The sequence below is a fragment of the Piliocolobus tephrosceles genome, chromosome 15, assembly GCF_002776525.5.
Source record: "Piliocolobus tephrosceles isolate RC106 chromosome 15, ASM277652v3, whole genome shotgun sequence".
In the NCBI taxonomy this organism is placed as follows: domain Eukaryota; kingdom Metazoa; phylum Chordata; class Mammalia; order Primates; family Cercopithecidae; genus Piliocolobus; species Piliocolobus tephrosceles.
In genome coordinates this window covers 42,845,276-42,869,583 of record NC_045448.1, presented here as the reverse complement: position 1 = coordinate 42,869,583, position 24,308 = coordinate 42,845,276, and the positions used below count along the sequence as shown (strand labels likewise).

Sequence of the window (24,308 nt, the reverse complement as noted above, 5' to 3'; positions counted from 1 at the left end):
AGAAAAATTTGAAGACAAAGAAAAAGAAACATCACATCATAGGAACTTCTCATCAGAAACTAGTTACATCAGATAGCACTGAAAAAGAAAAGGAAAAAAGTGAATTATATAAAACGTGAAATATGGCCTGGCGCGGTGGCTCAAGCCTGTAATCCCAGCACTTTGGGAGGCCGAGACGGGCGGATCATGAGGTCAGGAGATCGAGACCATCCTGGCTAACACGGTGAAACCCCGTCTCTACTAAAAATACAAAAAACTAGCCGGGCGAGGTGGCCGGCGCCTGTGGTCCCAGCTACTCGGGAGGCTGAGGCAGGAGAATGGCGTGAACCCGGGAGGCGGAGGTTGCAGTGAGCTGAGATCCAGCCACTGCACTCCAGCCTGGGCGACAGAGCAAGACTCCGTCTCAAAAAAAAAAAAAAAAAACTGTGAAATATGTTTTAAGGAACAGCAGAGTTTTTCAAGCAAAGCTAAATTCACCGTTGTACTGCCATTAAGTGCTTATGTTGGAGGAAAGGTTTCAAATAAATGATGTAAGCTTCAATCTTTTTATTTGCTTGTTTGTTTAACTGAGATAGGGTAGTGCTATCCTGTTCAGGCTGGAGTGCAGTAGCTATTCACAGGCATGATCACAGCATGCTGCAGCGTCAAAATCCCAGGCTCGAGTGATCCTCTTGCTTCAGTTTCCCAAGCTCCCAAGTAGCTGGGACTACAGGGTGTGTTACCACATCTGTTGCCCCAAGCTTCAATCATAAGATACTAGGAAAAGAAAAAGCAATTAAGTCCAAAGCAATATAAAGGAAAGAAGTAATAAAGACACAAGCAGAAATCAATGAAATAGAAAATAGAGCAAAGTCAATCAAACCAAAAGCTGGGTTTTCTTTGTTTGTTTGTTTGTTTTTTGCAAAGTTCAACAACACTGATAAACTCCTAGCCAGACTGATCAGAAAAAAAGATTAAAAAAACACACAAATTATCAGTATCAGGAACGAGACAGTAGATGTAACTACAGGTCCATGCTACAGACCATAAAAGGATAACATGAGAATATTCTAAACTCCTATTATAAACATCTTTATAACAGTAAACTAGATAACTTAAGATAAAAGGGAGAAATACTTTGGAAGACAAACTACCAAAGTCACTCATGAAGAAAGAAGTAACAATAAAAGACCTGTATCTATTAAAGAAAATGACTTCAGTTTTAAAACCTTCCAAAAGGAGATGACTTCACTAGTGAACTCAACCAAATATTTAAGGAATAAGTTTACACAAACAGTTCCAGAAAATAGAAAAGAGAATACTTCCCAACTCATGCTAAGTAGCCATCATTAGCCTGAAATAAAACCAAAAATATTACAATAAAAGGAAATGAAAAGTTCTGTATTAATCATTAACATATTCAAAACAACATGTTCCACACAATAAACGTATATTAAGTCTTAGTTTGTCAATTCAAAAAGATAAATTTCAAAAACACAGATGCAAACATCCTTAACAAAATACTGGGAAATCAAATTCAGCATTTTATTAAAACAATGTCTCATGACCAAGTGGAACTGACAGCCAGGAACACTGGTTGTTTTCAATAATCATAAGTTAATCTGTTATTCACCATATCAAAAGAGATAAACATCCTATAATCACAACTGATGCATAAAACACATCTTACAAAATTTGACATCATTCATGATTTTTTAAAAAACTCTCAGAAAATAAGAATAGAGAGGAATTTGCTCATCATTAAAAGACACATACAAAAATAAAACAAATTACAGTTGATCTCACATGTAACAGTGAAAAAATGAATGAATTTCCCCTAAGATCAGGCACAAGAAAAGGATGTTGCTTTTACAATTTCTTTTGAACACTGCATTGGAAATACTAGCCAGTGCAATAAGGCAAAAATAAATAAAAATAAAAGGCATACAGATGGGAAATAAAAACAAAAACTGCCCTTTATGTGCAGATAGCATAACTATCTATGTAGAAAGTCCCAAAGAATCTACCAAAAAAAACCAACTATAACTACTGCAAGAGATTCACAAGGCTGCAGAGTACAAGGTGAATATATAAAAGCTGCATATTAGGAGAGAATGTTACAAAAAAAAAAACAAAAAAACTTGAATTCAAAATACATAACAAACTCTCAAAATCAACAAACAAAAAAAGCCCTCTTTTAAAATAAGCAGAAGATTTTGAAAACCATTTCACATCAAGGATGTATGATGGGCAATGATACACATGAAAAGATGCTTATCATTAGTCTTTACGGAAAACGCAAATTAAAACCGAAATGAAATGCTACTACAAACCTATTATAATGGCTTTTTTAAAAATGACAATAATGTGTCAGGTGCAGTGGCTCACACCTGTAATCCCAGCAACTTGGGAGGTCAGGGGAAGAGGATCACTTGAGCCCAGGAGTTGGAGACCAGCCTGGGCAGCATGGTGAGACCACATCTATATAAAAAATAATAATTTTAAAAAGTTAGCTAGACATGGTAGCACAACATGCCTGTAGTCCCAGTTATGTGCAAGGCTGAGGCCAGGAGGATCACTTGGGCCCAGGAGTTTGAGGCTGCAGTGAGCTATGATCATGCCACATCTGTTTTAGTGGTCCTGTTTCTCTAACTAAATCCTGACTGATAAGCGAACTGTTTTCCAAAGTGGCTGTATCAATTGCGTTCAAACTAGCAAAATATGACAGCACAAGCTGGAGCCTATAAGGATGGGAAAAACCCTTGTAAGTAGCCTTTGACCCTGATGGTACGCATGTTCTGCAGAAACCAAAGCTTTCTTCATGGTGCTAAACACACAAACACACACCTTGCCCTGGAGTCAGAGATGATGAAGGGGGATTCTAGGGAAGACAGAGCACCTGCAGTCCCAACATTGCCTCATGCCAACAAAGTGGGCCAGCAGATAAATGAGAACACATATGAGCTACAAAAATGGCTGGTGCTTCATTTCTGTTCTCCAAATCCTGCACTAGAATTTCTCATGGCCCACCCTAAAGGGCAACATACTGGGAAGGGAATTCTGGAAAACGTGGTTCAGTCTGGCTACACTGATATGTTATAAAGCTAACAAAGGTAATTTCTTATAAAGTTAGACATATAGTTATCATGTAAGACCCAGCAACCCCACAGCTCGTATTTCTCAAGAGAAACAAAAACTTATGTTCACTAAAACTAGCATACAAAATGTTTACAACAACTTTATCCATAATCATCAAAAATCAGAAACAATTCAAATGCCCTTCAACAGGTGAATGAATAAACTGATTGTGGTACATTCACACAATGGAATAGGCAATGAAAATGAACTACTGATATATGCAGCAACACTGATGAATACCAGATGCATTATGTTAAGTAAAATAAACCAAATTAAAAAGTTACATACTACTAAATGATTCTACTTACACAGTGTTCAGAAAAAGGCAAAACTATAGGGATGGAGCATAAATCAGTGGTTGCCAGGGTTAGGGCTAGGGTATCGTTGACTATAAAAGGGAAGACTTGACGGAAGAGGTGATGGAACTGTATTGTGTCTTGATTGTGGTGATGAGTTTTGTTTGTTTGTGGAGACAGAGTCTCACTCTATCACCCAGGCTGGAGTGCAGTGGCACGATCTCGGCTCACTGCAACCTCTGCCTCCTGGGTTCCAGCAATTCTCGTGCCTCAGCCTCCCGAGTAGCTGGGACTACAGGCATGCCCCACCAGGCCCGCCTAATTTTTGCATTTTTTTGTAGAGTGGTGTTTTGCCATATTAGCCAGCCTGGTCTCAAACTCCTGGCCTCAAGTGATCTGCCCATCTCAGCCTCCCTAAGTGCTTAGATTACAGGTGTGAGCCACCATGCCCAGCAATTTTTTTTTTTTTTTTTTGAGACGAAGTTTTGCTCTATCACCCAGGCTGGATGGGTGCAACCTTCACCTCCTGAGTTCAAGTGATTCTCCTGCCTCAGTCTATCAAGCAGCTGGCATTACAGGCCTGCATTACCATGCCCAGCTAATTTTTTTGTATTTTTAGTAGAGATGGGGTTTCACCATGTTGGCCAGGCTGGTCTCGATCTCATGACCTCAAGTGATCCAACCACCTCGGCCTCCCAAAGTGTTGGGATTAGAGGCATGAGCCACTGCGCCCAGACTATTCTTTTTTTTAAGAGACAGAGTCTCACTATGTTGCCCAGGCTGGTCTTGAACTCCTGGGCTCAAGTGATCCTCCTGCCTCAGACTCCCAAAGTGCTGAGATTTCAGGTGTGACCCACCACACCCAGCCTGTGGTGGTGGTTATGGGAGTATGCATTAATAAAAACTCACAGAACTTTAACTGTAAAAAACTGTAAAGGAGTGAATTTTACTGTGTATAAATTTTGAAATAAGTTAAACTAAGCTTTGGAATAAAGCTATCACTAAACACTAAATATAAAAATATCTACACCCAAATATGTGCCTTCTACACAATTTGTTCTTAAATGTACAAATACACAATAATATATTCATTCACTTAGTAAAGCTAAGACACTGGAAGCAGAAAACAATCAATGATCACTTTTGGGTAACGGGATGAGATCACTTTAAAAAACTCACCATTATGACACAGTTGCTCAGTGCTCAGGTAAAGGTCTAGTATTTAAGCAGAGGAGGCCCGGAGACTTTTTGTTGCATACACTACCTGACCATTTCTAAAAGGACACTTCTTAAAACTTCATGTCATAAGAAATACATTGCCCCAACAACATCATGTACCTGTGATGGCATTACAGGAAATAACATTATTTGCATTTTATTTTCTACTAAGTTTATATATTACTTTTATAAGTATGGAGGGAAAGAGGGGATGATAAGTTTAAAAACACCAACTACCACAAAATGCACAAAACCCTTTGAGCAGTTTAACACTCTGACATTCTATCCTGTTTCTTTTACTTGACACAAGTAACCAATTCCAGTCTCCAAAATACAACAAATCTAATATGGACTGGTCCTCCAACAACCACCACCTAGGGGGCAGTCTCCAGGGTTAAAATCCACATTTCCCAGACTCCCTTGCATCTAAGATTCTGGGTATAATTTAGGTTGCACCATAGATGCACTGGCAAGATAGACGGATTTGGTACTAAAGGCACCCTGCTGGTGGGGTTTGAGGGAGAGACAGCACATTGGAGCCACAGGCAGAACGGTAGCTTCCTACTTCAGCAGTTAGGTTTCTAATCACAGCAGGGATGGCAGTATCCTTAGCTGGCCCATTCTGAAGTGTGACTGTCAAAGTCACAATCTTGGAGGCCCAATCTGATGTGTATTTCTTCATCTTCCCTAGTACTTAATGTTTCAATAAGCTTTCTATTCAAACGAGCTAGGGTAAAACAAAAGAAAAACTAATATATACCATGCTACAAATCTGTAATTTTGTTAGATCATAAAGGCAACAAAAAAATCATCTAACAGTATTATTACTGTTATACTCATTTTCATTGTTAATTTTATCTGATACCGATGCCAGCCTCCATGTTCAAGTATGCTGCACTAACCTACGGTTCACAGAGTTATCTTCTAGTCCTGTGTTAAGTGCCTAGGAGTGCTGTAAGTTTCACACCTCAGTGTTTACCTTGCTATCTGCTCTTTTCTCTCTTTACCTATTAGAGACCCAGCGGAAATGCCAGTTAACTCCATCAAGCCTCTCCCACTTTGGCACACTGAATCCTTTTTAATATTCCTATATACTTGTTTATGTACTGACAGAAATAATTAATTATATTTTACTTGGGGGTATATTTCAGTCTCTTGATTTTAACTATGAATTAATTCCTTGAAGCAAGGACCACATTCAATTTTTGTTGCATGCCTAGTGCCTTTTTGCAGGCCTGGCATGTTACAGGTACTCAGTAAATACCACTAGAACATAGAATAAGGCATTACATTCGGCGCAGGGAAAAGTATTTTCACTTTCGGTGTTTCTCACCTCCTACTCCTTTATCAGATCTGCAGGTTTTATTTATCTTATTTTTATTATTATACTTTAAGTTCTAGGGTACATGTGCACAACATGCAGGTTTGTTACATATGTATATATGTGCCATGTTGGTGTGCTGCACCCATTAACTCGTCATTTACATTAGGTATATCTCCTAATGCTATCCCTCCCCCCTCCCCACAATAGGCTCCGGTGTGTGATGTTCCCCTTCCTGTGTCCAAGGGATCTCATTGTTCAATTCCCACCTATGAGTAAGAACATGCGGTGTTTGGTTTTCTGTTCTTGAGATAGTTCGATGAGAATGATGGTTTCCAGCTGCACCTATGTCCCTACAAAGGACAAGAACTCATCCTTTTTTATGGCTGCTTTTTTTTTTTTTGAATTTTCATTGAGCCTCACAGTGTAGACTTGATTCACTAGGTTTTATTCTTTGCAATTTCTATGTAGCTGTAGCTCTATTATAACTGTTATATTAATAACATTGCACTAATGTTATTGCACTAATGTTATTCTGACCATCTGAAGCTAAATGCCAATGCATTTTAAATTTTCAGCTGTGCATCCTACAAATTTAAATCATGGCATGTAACAAGTTAAGTATGAGTGAAGTTTTGCCAGAAGAACAAATTATCAGTGATACTAACCATTTTAATTACCATGTCTGGGATTTAATTTATCAACCCATATTGGTAAGTAATAACTTTGTGTCAAACAATTCAGTAAAGATGCAGCAACATAAAAGGCAGGCTACTGACTCACATCAAATATGTAATAGTCTATAAAGATTCTATTTTTGTAATTTAAAATAAAGGATGACTTCATAGAGAGCTATTTATGAAAATCTCAAATGGAAATTTCACCATTTCAAAGAAACTGTAAGTTTAAAGACAGTAAGTCCATAAACACAAAGACAAAACACAGTACATACTATAGTAGACAAGATGACCTGGTATTTACCCCACTGCATGGGGTGAATAAGTGAGGTGATGAATGTGTTAATTGTGGTCATCATTTCACAATGTATATGTATATCAAATCATCATACTGTATACCTTGAAAATATGTATTTTCTACTTGTCAATTATACCTCAGTAAAGCTGAAGGAAAAAAATTTTAATAATAAAAGATATACGTAGGATACTCGGGGGTCCCCAATCCCTGGGTCACGAACTGGTTAGGAACTGGGCTGCACAGCAGGAGGTGAGTGGAAAAGCGAGTGAAGCTTCGTATTTATTCTCTCTCTTTTTTTTTTTTTTTGAGACGGAGTCTCGCTCTGTTGCCCAGGCTGAAGTGCAGTGGCGCGATCTTGGCTCACTGCAAGCTCCGCCTCCCGGGTTTACGCCATTCTCCTGCCTCAGCCTCCCGAGTAGCAGGGACTACAGGCGCCCGCCATCTCGCCCGGCTAGTTTTTTGTAGTTTTTAATAGAGACGGGGTTTCACCGTGTAGGCCAGGATGGTCTCGATCTCCTGACCTTGTGATCCACCCGTCTCGGCCTCCCAAAGTGCTGGGATTACAGGCTTGAGCCACCGCGCCCAGCCGCTTCGTCTGTATTTATAGCCACTCCCCATTACTCCCATTGACCCCTGAGCTCTGCCCCATCAGATCAGCAGCGGCATTGCATTAGATTCTCATAGGAGCGCAAACCCTATTGTGAACTGTGCACGCGAGGGATCTAGGTAGCGTACTTCTTAGAAGAATCTAATACCTGATGATCTGTCACTGTCTCCCATCACCCCCAGATGGGACTGTCTAGTTGCAGGAAAACAAGCTCAGAGGTCTCACTGATTCTCCATTATGGTGAGTCATATAATTATTTCATTATATATGACAATGTAATCATAATAGAAATGTGCACTTGCACAATGAACGTAATGCACCTGAATCATCCTGAAACCTCCCTCCACTCCCAGGCCATGGAAAAACCGTCTTCCACAAAACTGGTCCTTGGTGCGAAAAATGTTGGGGATCATTGCTCTGTATCATTAAGAATCAAAGATCAAAAGCCCATAAAACAAATTCTTCTACTGTGCTTGGCAGAGGTCATTTCATTAAGGGTCTGGATCAAATTCAGGCTCAACAATTAGTAAGACAACTAGAAAAATACAGAAAGCTTAAAGCAGAGCAACTAGTCTAAAAGCAGATATCAGATTGTTTAGTGCAAATGGTAAGAAAAGCTGACCATATTTTAACTCGGAACTCAGAGAGAGGTAAATAGGATAAATTAATATTGCCAAGGTTTACACCAAGAACACAGGACTTGCTGAGAGTGTGGGGGTTTTTTTGTTTTGTTTTGTTTTTGAGACGGAGTCTTGCTCTGTCGCCCAGGCTGCAGTGTAGTGGTGCGATCTCGGCTCACTGAAACCTCCACCTCCCCAGTTCAAGAGATTCTCCTTTCTCAGCCTCTTGAGTAGCTCAGGCTACAGGCGCGCCACCACGCCCAGTAAATTTTTTATATTTTCAGTAGAGATGGGGTTTCACCACATTGGCCAGGCTGGTCTCGAACTCCTGACCTCATGATCCACCCACCTCGGCCTCCCAAAGTCCTGGGATTACAGACGTGAGCCACCATACTCGGCCTGATATTGTGGGTCTTAATACAACTAGTCCTCTGAATAATTATCAATTTCTCCCTTTACAAGACTAGCCTTCATTTTACTTTGAGCAGATAAAAGTTACAAACTTGCTAAATGAATACTGTAAGGTTTACCAGATTTCTAAAACAGAATATTCCCATCTCAACATTTTATTTTGCTCATAATTTTCTACTTACAAAATCTTGCCGTATGTCATTGAAGTCTTTGCCATATTTTTCCAGTGCCTCTTCAAATAAGCTAGCTTCAGAGGCTGACCATTCCTCCATTTCATCTCTGCATAAAACAGGTCCTCCGAGTGGTACTAAGACACTAATGGCACTGCTCAAATCATAGCTGTGTCTATACAATGTATCCATAGCGTGAAACTAAAGAAACAAAATGAACAGAAAATATCAACCAGAAATGCAAACATGCTACATTATGTAAGAACAGAAACACTAAAATATATGATGTACTTAATTAACAATACTTATTTTTAACAAAATTTTAAACAGATTACTAAATAATTATTTAAGATATCATTTATTGCTTTAGAAAATGCGGACTTGTACCCTTATTTGGGGGGAGGGGAGCACCGGGTCTCCCTCTATTCCCAGGCTAGAGTGCAGCAGCAGCCTCGACCTTCCGCACTCAAGCAATCCTCCTGCCTCAGCCTCCTGAGTAACTAGGATCACAGGCATATGCCACTATGCCTGGTTAGTTTTTTTATTTTATATAGAGACAGGGGTCTCGCTATGTTGCCCAGGCTAGTCTTGAACTCCTGGGCTCAAGTGATCCTCCCACTATAGCCTCCCAAAACGCTAGGATTAAGTCTCTTTTATTTTTATTTATTTACCTTTTTTTTTTTTTTTGAGATAGGCTCTTGCTCTGTCACCCATGCTGGAGTGCAGTGGCATGGTCATAGCTCACTGTAACTTTGAAAGTCTAGCCGGTCCACACATGGTGGCTCACACCTGTAATCCCAGTACTTTGAGAAGCCAAGGTGGGAGGATCACTTGAGCCCCGAAGTTTTAAGACCAGTGTGGGCAACATAGTGAGACCCTCTCTCTACAAAAATAAACAATTAGCCAAGCCTGGTTGTGCATGCCTATAGTCCCAACTACTTGGGAGGCTGGGGTGGGAGGATTGCTTGAGCCCAGGAGGTTGAGGCTGCAGTGAGCTGTGACTTATGCCACTGCACTCCAGCCTGGACAACAGAGTGACAGCCTACCTCAAAAAATAAACATTGATAAAAATATCAAAGTCACTTCAGCTCTTGTGCAATGTATATAGCACAGCCATCCTTGACCAGGGAAACATATACAGATTATGTACCAGAGAATGATAAAAAAATATTCTCAGGTTGGGTTAAGGAATCATGTACTAAGATGGAAAGAAAACAATGGAACACAGTATGATGTTTAAGACAAAATTATAAACATGCTGCACAGAAAAAGCAAAGCAAAACAAAGTTACATATTCATGTTAATATGGTAACTTGGTTGAGGTTGTAGAAGACAAAGAATAGATGGCCAGGCTTGCATGGAACAGCAAGGCCACTGTGGGTTTCTTATATATTTCAAGGGAGAGTGATTTGAAGCACAATTTGAAAGGAGAAAAGATAGAAGACAAAATCACTGTAACGTTGAACTCCTGGGCTTAAGGTTACTTTTTCAAAAGTAACTTAGGTCTAGCTTACTTAAAAAGCATTTTCTGGCCAGACACAGTGGCTCACGCCTATAATCCCAACACTTTGGGAGGCCAAGGTGGGCAGAACACTGGCACCCAGGACTTCAAGACCAGCCTGGGCAGCACAGTGAAACCCCATCACAAAAAAAAAAAAAAAAGAAAAAAACAGGCATGGTGGCATATTGCCTGTAATCCCAGCTATTCAGGAGTCGGAGACGAGAAAATCACTCAAGCCCAGGAAGGCTGAGGCTGCAATGAGCTGAGATTGTGCCACTGCACCCCAGCCTGGGCAACAGAGTGATGCCCTATTTTTAAATAAAGAAGGCATTTTCCTCCAATCAGAACAATAACTAGGTTCTAAAACTTCAAGTTTTGAAAAACCTTTTATTTTCCTACTGGAAAGAGAGTCATTCATAGCATGTACATACATGTACTTGTATGTATAACAGGAAAACTGAAAAACAGCACAATCAGCTCCGCCTATGCTGCAGATTAGCTCATAGGTGCTGCAAAGTGATCTAATTCTTGCCCAAATGAGAACTAGTTCTGTTTTTCTCCCCACCTCTCAACCCCACCCAGACTTTCTAACACATGAACTTCAAGTCTTGCACCTTTTACACAATGTATCTCTTGCTATTTATTAAAAATTTCACCAATGGAGATAGCTTCACTTCTATGCAACAATAGAACTCTTAAAAATTTAGCTTTTGGCATAAGTTATGCATCTCCAAGCCCGCCACCAGTCAAGGTCTCAGTGCCAGCTACGCCACTGCAGCTGTCACTATGGCCCGTGAGAACACTGCTAACTCCAAGATCAAACAGTTCTGGAGGTGCTTAGGGCTCCAGGGTGCTGAACGAAGGTGCTGGTAGCCTTAGAAAAGAACCAGAGAAACCTAATACTGCTTTGGTTTTTTAAAGCATCACTTAGGAGTTGCTACCCCAGAAAATCCAGAAATAGAACTGCTTTCCCCAGAATTGACAGAAATGAAAGATAAATATGAACCACCTCAGGTGAAGTGTGCAGGATAGAATTCTTCTCAGTTGAAAAGACACTAAAAAATGGTTTTGTATAACTTGAATAGTTTGTATATTACATAATCTTTTCTAGATAGATGCTACAGAATTCTTTTAATATGTTACATTCACATATCACACTTTACTATTAGAAACACACTTAGAATCATCTATAAATACTCAATATAAATTGTTTTGAATCTTCAAGCAGAAGAATCCAAAGTGAAAAAAAAAAACAACAAAAAACTAAACACATCCATCTAATTCATTACCTTAAAAGATACTCTGTTTATTAGTCTGATGAGGAATTATGGTGCTGTTTGTATTTTTGCCAATGAAGTTTAGCTTGGAGGTAATCCTTGGTGTAGCTTAAAAAATGAGCACAGGTATAGCCATTCTTTAAAATGAAGAGGACACTGTTGTTTATATTTCCTGTAGGCAGCTGGAGAGATCTGTGTGTCACAAGATGCTTCTGCATGGGTTCCCATTAATTTTCTGTTCTTGTTTATATAATGTGGAACAAATAACTCTTATTTGCCACCACTGTGCCTTAGGTAACTGTGTGTGCCAGTCAGAAATCTGACACCACGTTTTCCTTCTAGGCTATCATGCCCTATCCGATCATCTTTCCTTGCTTCGCTCTGTGCTTTAGTGAAGCCTAGTTGCACATTGGCCTTTCTGTGCTGTTTTCAATTCGCTTAATGATAGCAGTTACACCAATTTTAACTTATATAACTTTAAACAGAATCACACTGTTCCCTGCCTTACTTAGTTGCTTAGTTGAGCACAGAACAAAGGCAACATAAAATCTGGGGTTCACGCACAAGTTGGGATGAGAAGGGGAGTGAGCCATAATATCCTGGAAAATTATACTTTCTAAGTATAATCGCAGTGATGTTTCTCTCAAAGTATTTTTCTAACCTTGAATTCATTTTACCTTCATTATTCCTGTGAAGTAGGTAGGGCAAGTACAAGGGGAAGTTGGGTGCTGAATTTTTAGGTCAAACACTGATACTAATACAAAGTATTTGCTAACTGTAGAACCTGGGGCACCACATCAGTTAACTGCTGAGACTCACTTTCCTCGTTTGTTAAATGAGAAGAATATCCGTGCTGCCTACCTCAGAGGCCTGTGAGGGTCAATTGAGAATGTATGTGAAAGATCTTTTCTTATTTGTATTTTTTAAAAAAAATACCTTTTAAGTGATCCCTCATTATCTGGTAGGAGACTGTAGGAGAGCTCAAATATCAACTAATATCTGTTAAAGTGAAAACATTATTAGCAAAAGTATGCACTAATATGTATGTATATGTACGTATACACACACACAGTGATGTATTAACCAAGATAATGATAAGTGTATAGATTATGAATTTGTTCACTATAGCAGTATTTAGAATATGTAAACATGTTTAGGTACAGTAAATAAATGCTTTAACAAGGGTTGACATCTCACTTAAAATCAATCATTGGTGCTGGATGTAGTGGCTCACACCTGTAATCCCAGCACTTTGGGAGGTCAATGCAGGCAGATCACCTGAGGTCAGGAGTTTGAGACCAGCCTGGCCAATATGGTGAAACTCCGTCTCTACAAAAATTAGCTGGGTGTGGTGGCAGTCACCTGTAATCCCAGCTACTCAGAAGGCCCCTGAGGCAGGGGAATCGCTTGAACCCAGGAGGCAGAAGTAGTAGTGAGCTGAGATGATGCACTCATTGGATTCCACAAAATAAAACTAGGGATTTCATGATCAATTTCCTAGTTATAATCACAGCAAAGGCCACTGGCCACATGTAGTCTTTTGTTGTATGTGTCACAACCATGGAACAATTGACTTCCAACTTTCAAGTGAACTTCCTATCACTCTTCTGCAGCAGAGGTTGGGGAAAAAAAAAAAAAGAATCGAACTTGGTTCTTCAGCTTTTGCTCTGCAAATTTCAGAATCAGCTAAATTCTGTAGCTAACCTCACTAGACAGACTGTGCAGTTTAGCTGTAGTATGTACTTTTACACACTTCTACATCAACTCTGAAAATAATGTAGTAAACCCCATTATTCATGATTTTACTTTCCAAGGTTTCAGTTACCCATAGTCAAGTGCAGTCTGAAAATAGATGAATATAGTACAATAAGATGTTTGTGTGTGTGAAAGAGAGACAGAGAGGGAGCACACTGTATTAGTCTGTTTTCACACTGCTGATCAAGACATACCTGAGACTGGGCAATCTACAAAATAAAGAGGTTTAATGGACTTACTGTTCCACACGGCTGGGGAGGCCTCACAATGGTGGTGGAAGGTAAGGAGGAGCAAGTCACATCTTATGTGGATGGCAGCAGGCAAAAAGCAAGAGGTTGTGCAGGGAAACTCCCATTTTTAAAACCATCAGGACCAAGTACGGTGGCTCACACCTGTAATCTCAGCACTTTGGCAGGCTGAGGTAGGCGGATTGCCTGAGCTCAGGAATTTGAGACCACCCTGGACAACATGGTGAAGCCCCCCGTCTCTACTAAAATACAAAAAATTAGCCAGGCATGTTGGCATGTGCCTGTAATCCCAGCTACTCAGGAGGCTGAGGCAGGAGAATCACTTGAACCTGGGAGGCGGAGGTTGCAGTGGGTCAAGATTGCGCCACTGCACTCCAGTCTGGGTGACAGAGCAAGACTCCATCTCAAAAAAAAATAAAATAGCCGGGCGCAGTGGCTCATGCCTGTAATCCCAGCACTTTGGAAGGCCGAGGCAGGCAGATCACGAGGTCAGGAGATCGAGACCATCCTGGCTAACATGGTGAAACCCTGTCTCTACTAAAAATACAAAAAATTAGCCAGGCGTGGTGGCGGGCGCCTGTAGTCCCAGCTACTTGGGAGGCTGAGGCAGGAGAATGGCATGAACCTGGGAGGTGGAGTTTGCAGTGAGCAGAGATCGCGCCACTGCATTCCAGCCTGGGTGACAGAGCAAGACTCCATCTCAAAAAAAAAAAAAAAATGACAAAACTAAAAGATTAAAAGACATTCAAAAATGCTAACATTCCTCAAAATAAAAATATAATGTATCTTTTTCTTTTGAGACAGGGCCTCACTCTGTTGCTCAGGTTGGAGTGCAGTGGCATGATCTCAGCTCACTGCAACATCTGCCTCCTGGGCTCAGGTGATCCTCCCACCTCAGCCTCCCAAATAGCTGGGACTACAGGTACATGCCACAATGCCCAGCTGATTTTTTGTATTTTCAGCAGAGGAGTTTTGCCCTGTTGCCCGGGCTGGTCTCCAACTCTTGGGCTCAAGCGACCCGCCTGCCTTGGCCCCCCCCAAAATGCTGGGATTACAAGCATGAGCCACTGCACCCAGCCAAAAGAAATTTTTATAATTAACAGGGGCCCTGAAACCAGTCACAGAATTAAACGCATTTTTCTCAACTGATACTACACCAACCACTCAAATCGTGAAGGATTTTCAGTTTTGTGTTCATGTTAAATGAATGAAATTGCTTTTCTTATGAGTACTTTTATAAATGATGATGGGCTGTTACCTAATAAGGCTTCAAAGAACCGAAGTAGTATATTAGCCTTCATCAAGTGATTATGACAAAAAGTGATTATATTCGTTGTTTCAAAGATTCTACTCTTTACTGTTCAGTTTGTCTTCCTGAACACTGAAGGAACCATTTGCTTTCAGAGGAGGAGCTCCTGTACTGTCTCAAATCAAATGAGAAAGAATACATTGGAATTACTGCTGACCAGGAGCTATGAAACCTCCAAAGCCCACATGTATACCACAGACCAAAGGAGAGTACAGTAAAGGTCAGAATGTGTAAAAAGTAAACACTCAGCAGGTGTGTACACTCTGGAGTTACTAGGAAATAATTCCTTTGAAACTGATCAACTTCATAAAGGAAACCAGAGGATCATATTATGTGCTAGAAGTCCATACAAACCCCATCTTTCTGATACACACAGAAGTTTCTTTTGAATGGACTTTATGTAGTCTAATCTTACCCTTAAGAGCTTTACATGAATATAGTTTCTATAACAGAAGAGACAAAATCCAGTAGAAAAGATGTACGGTAAATAAAGAAAACAAGCTAAGAAAAGACAGTCACATAACACAGGACCAAAGACTTGTGGTTTATCAGTAAGGTAATACAAATTTGAAATGCCAGAGAAGTTTGAAAAAATGAACAACTAATTGATTGTGAGAGAAGGCAGAATAATAATTTCCTAACTGGAGAAGAGCAGAAGGGAAGCTGTTGAGACACTGGTAATGTTCTTTACCATCTAGTGATGGTTACACAAATATATACACAGGTAAAAATGTTAAGCTGTGTAACAAACTGTAGGGCACTCTATATATGTTACCATATGTACACCTCAATTTAAAATAAGAAAAAGAATTTTGAGGCTGGGTGTGGTGGCTCACACCTGTTAATCCCTGCACTTTAGGAGGCCAAGGCAGGCGGATCACGAGGTCAAGAGTTTGAGATCAGCCTGGCCAACAGAGTGAAAGCCCATCTCTACTAAAAATACAAAAATTAGCCGGGTGTGGTGGCACGCACCTGCAGTCCCAGCTGCTCAGGAGGCTGAGGCAGGAGAATCGCTTGAACTCGGAAGGCGGAGGTTGCAGTGAGCAGAGACCGTGCCATTGCACTCCAGTCTGGGTGACAGAGAGAGACTTTGTCTCCAAAAAAAACAGGAAAGAAAAGAAAAGAAATAGTTGGCCAGGTACATTAGCTCAGGCATGTAATCCCAGAGCTTTTGAGAGGCCTTGGAAAGCCAAGGCAGGAGTTCAAGACCAGTCTCAGCATTAATTTTTTAATTTTAAAATTTAATTAATTAAAAAATTTTAATTAGCTGAGCACAGAGTTGAGTGCCTATATTTAAAAAAAAAAGAAAAAGAAAACTAGGCCAGGCATGGTAACTCACGCCTCTAATCCCACCACTTTGGGAGGCCAAGGCAGGCAGATCATGAAGTCAAGAGATCAAGACCATCCTGGCCAACATGGTGAAACCCCATCTCTACTAATAATACAAAAATTAGCTGCGTGTGGAGGCGCATGCCTGTAGTCCCAGCTACTCGGGAGGTTGAGGCAGGAGAATTACTTGAAACCAGGAAGTAGAGGTTGCAGTGAGCTGAGATCGGGCCACTGCACTCCAGCCTGGTGACAGAGTGAGACTCTGTCTCAAACAAACAAACAAACAACAACAACAACAACAAAAAAGAAGAAGAAGAAGAAGAAAACTAAACTAAAAGTCTTCCCTCCAGATTAAATACTTTGCAAAGATACCATGTTTTCAATAGAGATATCAATACACACTGCACGATCCATTCAAATCTAAATTGTAAAAATCAAAAGAAACCCAGCACAAGCTGTTCTCTCTGCCAAAAAGCAGTGAAGGTGTTGTCACATTTCATCTCATTCATAACAGATGGAGATGACAAAAAGCAGTATTTTAGGAGAAAGACTGACAAGGAAATCTTGGCAATGGAATTCTCATCTTTTGTTAAGCAGAACCACACTATGGGTAGATTGGACTATTGTTCAGCAAATATTCACTCCCTACCCTACACCTCCACAGGAGAGTATTCTTCCACTCGTCACTGATGTTGGGCTTGGCCATGTGACTTGCTTGGCAAACAAGATGTTAGGATATGTGACATAACTGAGCCTTGACAAGTGTTTGCAAATTTGGCCTTGCCCTCTTGCGTTACTGAGTTTTGTCCATGGAGGATGAGAAATACGTGGAGCAGATCCAGACCCAACCTATAGCTGGCACCTACTTTAGAGCCCAGTCTAGCTCAGCAGAATCCTAGATAATCTGCAGATGAGTGTATCAGAAATCAATGCTTGTTGTTATAAGCCACCAAAATTTGGGCAGTGTAATAGATGTGTTTTCCTCTTTGAGAATAAAGAACTTAATTCACCCAGTTGCCAGAAGTGTTGTGAACCAGATAGTCCTCAGCTGCTGATCTTTTTTGGAATTATTTCAATTCAAGAACAATTCATCGTGAAAGTCCACCCACCCTTCCTGGAGCAACCTGCATCCAATAATGCAAGGCTGTAAAGGCCCAGCTTTTCACCCTGATTTGGGATGCCACAAATTAGCTAGAGTCAGCTGAGGCCTTCATTCAACTGTATCCACCTCCTCCCACTAGCCAATCCTGCCTCTTTCCCTCTTATTCCACAAGTGTTGATCCCAATGGTAATCCCTAATAAATTTCCCGCATAAAAACTGCTATCAGAATCTGCTTCCAGAAAACCCAACCTGTAAAATGCAGTATTATGACAACAGCTAACTGATACACATATACTATATTCAATACTAACTACAAATGCTCTGCAACTTATGGCTATGTCCCAACAAACTCATCATAGGTTGAAAATATCATAAGTCAAAAATGCATTTAATACCCTGAAAAACCCATTGTAAAAAACAAAACAAAACAAAAATTGTTAAGTTGAACATCCTAAGTCAATGGCCATTTGTATTGATTTGTTCAGTTACAATTTCACAAAAACTTCACATATATACCTCCTACAGGAATTACAGCATTCAGAATATCACATCTACTTAAACATTAATGACCACATGGTTTTTTTCCAAGCAGAGGAAGATGATGATAAACTCTCATGAGTAAACCTCAAACTGATATGGACTAAGCTTTTCATATGCACGTCTGGTGCAGTGGCCCACACCTGTAATCCCAGCACTTTGGGAGGTCAAGGGTGGGGGTGGATCGCTTGAGGCAGGAGTTCAAGCCCAGCCTGGCCAACATGGCAAAACACCATTTCTGCTAAAAATACAAAAATTAGTTGGGCATGATGGTGTGTGCCTGTAATCCCAGCTACTTGGGAGGCTGAGGCAGGAGAATCACTTGAACCCGGGAGGCAGAGGTTGCAGTGAGCTGAGATTGCGCCACTGCACTCCAGCCTGGGTGACAGAGCCAAACTCTGTCAAAGAAAACAAAAAGTTTTTTATATGTAAAAAAGTGTGCCATCCACTTTCAATTTTTGCTTTAATGCATAGATATAACAAAATCCCTCATCCAACAAACTTGCTAAGACTTAGCCGGCATTCACTCAAATCAACCTAAAAGACACCCTGAGTCATGCTCTTGTGTGTACCTTTTGATTACTTTTTTTTTTGGAGATGGAGTCTTGCTCTGTGGCCCAGCTAGAGTTCAGCGGCACAATCTCAGCTCACTGCAATCTCTACCTCCCAGGCTCAAGAGATTCTCGTGCCTCAGCCTCCTAAGTAGCTGGGATTACAGGCACCCACCACCATACCCGGCTAAGCTTTTTGTATTTTTAGTAGAGACAGGGTTTCACCATGTTAGCCAGGCTGGTTTCGAACTCATAGCCTCAAGTGATCCACCTGCCTCGGCCTCCCAAAGTGCTAGGATTACAGGCGTGAGCCACCACACCTGGCCTACTTTTTTTTTTTTTTTTTTTTAAATAGAGAGGAGGACTTACTATGTTGACTCAGGCTGGTCTCAAACTCCTGGCCTCAAGCTTTTAAGTGATCTTCCCACCTCAGCCTCCCATGTACCTGTGATTACAGGTGTACACCAACATACCTGGCTCTTTTTTATTATTATCACAAGAAAGCTACAGGGGACAATAGGTCACAGTGACCCCATGTCCCTAGATGTCATTTCCAAACTTACTATGAGCATAATAAAAAGTTATTGCCACCTGGCTGTGATTCTTGGCACAAACCAGAAAAATATATGAAAACAACTGTGTGAAGACACTGGAGAACCAATACAGGCAAGGAGAGGTGACGATCCCTCTGAAAAGTGTAACAGTTGAGCTTCCACACTGACCTTGGCCTTTATCATGAGGATACTATCTAGACTGCTATATGGTGAAATACAGTCAAACAGCAAGTTTCCTTTTTCACTAGTCTGATGTGACAAGAATCAGAACTTGATATTGCCAGAGTCAGTAAGGCCCAGGGAACAAAATACTGGGGAGGATCCTATTCCAGGCCCTAACGGAAATCTCAAGACATGGAAAAAATTGGTAGCACACATGTTCTCTGACCACATTCTCAAAGGCAATTAAAATAGGTGGATGAGCCACACTTCCTTCTAAATTAACTCACAAGTTAAATTAAAAATTACAAGGCAAATTAGCAAATATTTAGAACCAAATGATAATAAAAATACTACATACTAAAAGATATATGCTACAGCCAAGGTGATAACTAGAGGAACATTTACAATCTTATATGTTTATCATGAAAAGTAATGAATTTTAAAAAGGTCTTTAAAGGGCTAGCAAAAGATATTAGAGAAAACCTAAAGAAAAGCAGAAGAAAATAAGAGTAAAAATAAATAGAATATGTACCATGTTTTTAAATGAACAAAATTAAGTTCCCATTCTTTTAGATAACTAATAAAGAAACATCAGGCAAAACAATCAAGAAAAAAAAGGGGATGTGATACGTATAAACGATAACAAGAATGAAAGTCTATTTGTAACTACAAATATAGCAAACTTTTAAAATATTATAAAAATTATGTTAACAAATTTGAAAATTCAGGGGGAAATATATAATCTCCTAGATGGACATAACTGACCAAAATGGACTTAAGTAGAACAAAAATTTATTCTAATTATAAATCAAATTATAACCATAACCCACAATGAAGGACATTCTACAAAATAAGTGGCCTACACTCTTCAAAATACCATGGTCATAAAACACAAAGAAAGACTAAAGAGTCGCTCAGGAATGAAGGAGACTACGAAGATACAACAACTAAATGTCACAAGTGATTCACAAGGAGATCTTGGGCCAGAATTTTTTTTTCTTTTGCCATAAAGAACGTCACTGGGACAACTAACAAATCTGAATAAAGTCTCTAGATTAGATAATAGTACCGTAACAAGGTTAATTTCCTAAGTCTAATTATTATACTGAACTAATATATGAGAATATCCTTGGTTTTTCTTTTTAGGAAATACTCTCCCAAATATTTAGCAGTAGAGGGACATTTATTCTGAAATTTTACTTTCAAACTCTACCACTATATATATTACTAGTTCTTGAGTTTATGGGAGGCCATTATTTTGTTCTGAGCTCCTGCACTAGGCCCCAGCAGATCAGACTAAAAGGCAGTCACTTGTGCTAGGTGCCAAGATTCACAGCAACCAATCAGAAGGGGCCAGTTTACCTAAGTAGGCATAAGGAAGTCCCCTCTATTTTAAGGAAAGCAACTTTGAAATAACCAACCTGCTTCTTGTTCCCTGTTTCTGCTTTTCTTCAGCCCTTTTCTGTCTATAAAGCCAACCACCTCTGCTAAGCTCATCAGAATGCTCGTTCTACTTTATAGATAGAATAAATGAAAGCCAATTAGATGCTTAAACTAAATTCTATAATTTGTGTCTTTCGACAATAATAATAATAATAAAGGAAATGTGGTAAAGATGGTAACAACTGGGGAATCTGGATGATGTGAATACAGGACGTCTTTGCACTATTTTTGTATTATCACAAAATACCAAGTTTTAAGATTTTTTTTCTTTTTTTTTTTTTTTTGAGATGGAGTTTCGCTCTTGTTGCCCAGGCTGGCGTGCAATGGCGCAATCTCAGCTCACTGCAATCTCTACCTCCTGGGTTCAAGCAATTCTCCTGCCTCAGCCTCCCAAGTCGTTGGGATTACAGGCATGTGCCACCACGCCCAGCTAATTCTTTGTGTTTAGTAGAGATGGGGTTTCACCATGTTGGTCAGGCTGGTCTCGAACTCCTGACCTCAGCTGGTCTACCCGCCTTGGCCTCACGCCTGGATTACAGGCATGAGCCACCATGTCCAGCCATGCCCCACCATGCCCCACCATGCCCAGCCAGTTTTAAGAAATTATAACCACAAGCCTTCCACTAACTCATACTTGTAAATACAAATCTTTCCACCAATTATCCTAAAGTTGCTAAACCAATTCTCTATTTCTCCCAAGTTCAAATCTACAGTGCTTTCCTGATGTTTCCTATATTCCTGTGAAATTTGTAGGAGAAAAAGTAAAGTAAAAGGCTGTATTTACCCCAAAAAAGAAACTCATTAAAGCTTAAATTTAAAAGGAAAAGATGGATTAATAGACCATAACACACACAAACAATTCTCCTAGGATAGTCTGCAGCATCTCCACACTCATCTGTAATATATCATCAACAAAAAGACATGTGTGTAATGTAGAATATTATTGCCTTAATGATGTATTTAGCAGGAAGAAAAATTTCATGTTTCCTATTTTTTACGGCAGCGCTAGTCCATTAGTACTAATTCTAATTTTATAGCCTTGGAAACATGAACAGTACCCATCATAAGTTTTTCATGAGTTTTTAAAAGTTATATGGATCCCCATCAATTTTATGTCCATTTTGAAGTCTAGACTTCTAACTTAAGTTGATACCTAAAATGCTAATCAAAAGAATTATATTTTCTGGCCAGGCACAGTGGCTCACACTTGTAATCCCAGCACTTTCGGAGGCTAACGTGGGCAGATCACTTTGAGGTCAGGAGTTTGAGACCAGCCTGGCAAACATGGTGAACACCCCATCTCTGCTAAAAACACAAAAATTAGCTGGGGGCAGGGGTGCTTGTAATCCCAGATATGCAGGAGGCTGAGGCAGGAGAATCACTTGAACCCAGAAGGCAGCAGTGAGCCAAGAACTAACCACTGCATTCCATTCTGGGTGACAGAGCCAGACTCTCTCCCCTGACCAAAAAAAAAAAAAAAAAAATCTGTATTTTCTGCTGTGGCTTCTAAACTATCCTCAACTCCCAGTACCCACAGGCCCTAAATGAAACAAGACTCACGAAGTGCATGATTGATGACTGATGACTAGCATTTTTATAAAGCGTTAATATCTGAAGAATAATAATACTGTTAAGTCAACTTTCCCTCATCCAAAAAATAAACCGTTTCTTCTAAGTTATTCTTGATGGGAAAATTTCTATTGAAAAAATTATAGCTTGTTTTAAGGGGAAGGTTATATGAAAGATTATGTTAACAGCCTTTGTTCACCACTTTTACAGTGACTTCTTGTAATAATTATATGAAATGGTATGGTTGGTTAATCATAGCCTAATGACCATATTCAAACTTGATAATCTACTAAAATAATAAATACAGCATGATAAAACACCTATCAGACAATCAATAAAGCTATAAAATCAGAAGTAAATGAGGTTCAACAAGATTGTGGGTAAAAAAGACAAATGCATCATTGTCATCTTCTTAACAATAACAACTAATATTTATTGAGCTCTGACACTGTGCCAGATACTGGTCTGAACACTTTACAAGTAATTATCTCAATTCACCCTCAAGTTGATGTCACATGGGAACTCAGTCAGAGGCAGCCTTTTTCCGAGGCTGGAAGGTCACAGGGGTCTTATTCAGGACCCTGAGGCATTGCCTGCTTTCACTCCCAGTAAGGGCAGGGCCTCTATGCAGCCTCAAGAGCCAGAAGGGCCCAATGTTTGCAAACATTACCTAAAATGAAGGTACATAAACTGCTGAATCAGTCAGTCAGTTGTCTTCCAGGCAACCTGGGCAGCTAATGTTGCAGAGAGCTCTAAGTCCTCCACAGAATCCAAGGCCCCCCAAAAAAGAGCCCCAGAAGATCCCCAACTGCCTCTACTTTGAGGAGTCACTGCAGTTCCATTGAGTTCTGAATCCTTGGTTACACGTATCAGCAACTCACAGAGTGTGGCTGCACTCCCTCTTCCTGCCCATCCATAACGCTCCTGAAGCAGAGCAAGCAGGTTTTATTATTACTACCACTGACGACGAGGAAACTCAGACAAAGGTAGGTTAAGTAACTTGCACAGGGTTACATGGATTATTCATGAGCTACAGGTTGAGGGGGGAAAAGAAAGAATCATCAAAATGTCTCCATTTGTACACCCTTGTTCATAGCAGGGTTATTCACGACAGCCAAAAGATAGAGGCAACTCAAGTGTCCACCGATAAAGTAACATAATGTGGTATATATACACAATGGATTATTACTTAGCATTAATAGCTGAGAGTGGTACCACATGCCTGTAGTTCTAGCTATTAATACTCGGTAGGCTGAAGTAGGAGGATCACTTGAGCCCAGGAGTTTGAGGCTGCAGTGAGCTATGATCACGCCACTGCATTCCAGGCTGATTGACAGAGCAAGACTCTCTCTCTCTCTCTCTCTCTTGAGCCACCGCGCCTGGCCACATATAATTTTTAAATGATGAAAATTCTGACACATGGTACAACATTAATGAACCTTGAAGACATGCTAAGTGAAAATAAGTCAGTAACGAAAAACTTATACAAGATACTGAGAGCAGTCAAATTCATAGAGACAGAAAGTAGAAGGGTAGTGGCTGGGGGCACAGAGGACGGAGAGTTAAGAGTTTAATGGGGATGAGGTTTCTATTTGGGAAAATGAAAAAGTTCTAGAGATGTATGGTGATAATAGTTACCAACAATGTGAATCTACGTAATGCCAGAGTGAATCTACTTAATACATTTAAAAATGATGAAAATGAGTTTTGAAATTATGGTAAAATATATGTAACACAAAATTTAAGTGCATCACAGCTGGGCATGGTGGCACACACCTATAATCCTAGCTACTCCTCGGGAGGCTGATGCAAGAGGATTGCCTGATCCCAGAAGTTCAAATCTAGCCTGGGCAACATAGCATGACCCCATCTCTTAAAAAGGGTGAGGGGTGTGTGGCAGTATGCATGGTATGCTTAAAACTTTCTACAGTTCATAGTGTTCAGACTGTGTGTGTACAGTTCTGGGGATATAATAAAATTAGAATTCAAATACACAAACATACATCGCTCTTAGTGATGAGACGCTCTCTACAAAACATTAAAATGCTTAAACAAAGGAACAGAAAACAACATATTGCAATGACCTATTTCAATAAGAACCTATGTCCCAGAGAAAGAAGCTACTTTATTCATTCTCAAATATTTAGTGAACACCTGACATACATGTCAGGCACTATACTTGGTGCTGGGAATTCAATGGTGAGGAAAAACAGATGCAGTAACCACACTGAGGGAT

At 40.0% G+C, this 24,308-nt stretch overlaps 1 protein-coding gene across 5 annotated transcripts in view; it reads right to left on the bottom strand.

The window, feature by feature from the left end:
* The window catches only part of MTA3 (metastasis associated 1 family member 3), a 187,364-nt gene that overhangs the window by 66,569 nt on the left and 96,487 nt on the right, over positions 1-24,308 (bottom strand). For all 5 annotated transcript variants that reach the window (XM_026456106.1, XM_026456109.1, XM_026456110.1 and 2 more), the window contains exon 7: positions 8,748-8,936. In XM_026456106.1, the coding sequence (XP_026311891.1) occupies positions 8,748-8,936 (189 nt within the window). The remainder of the gene's footprint in view (positions 1-8,747; positions 8,937-24,308) is intronic.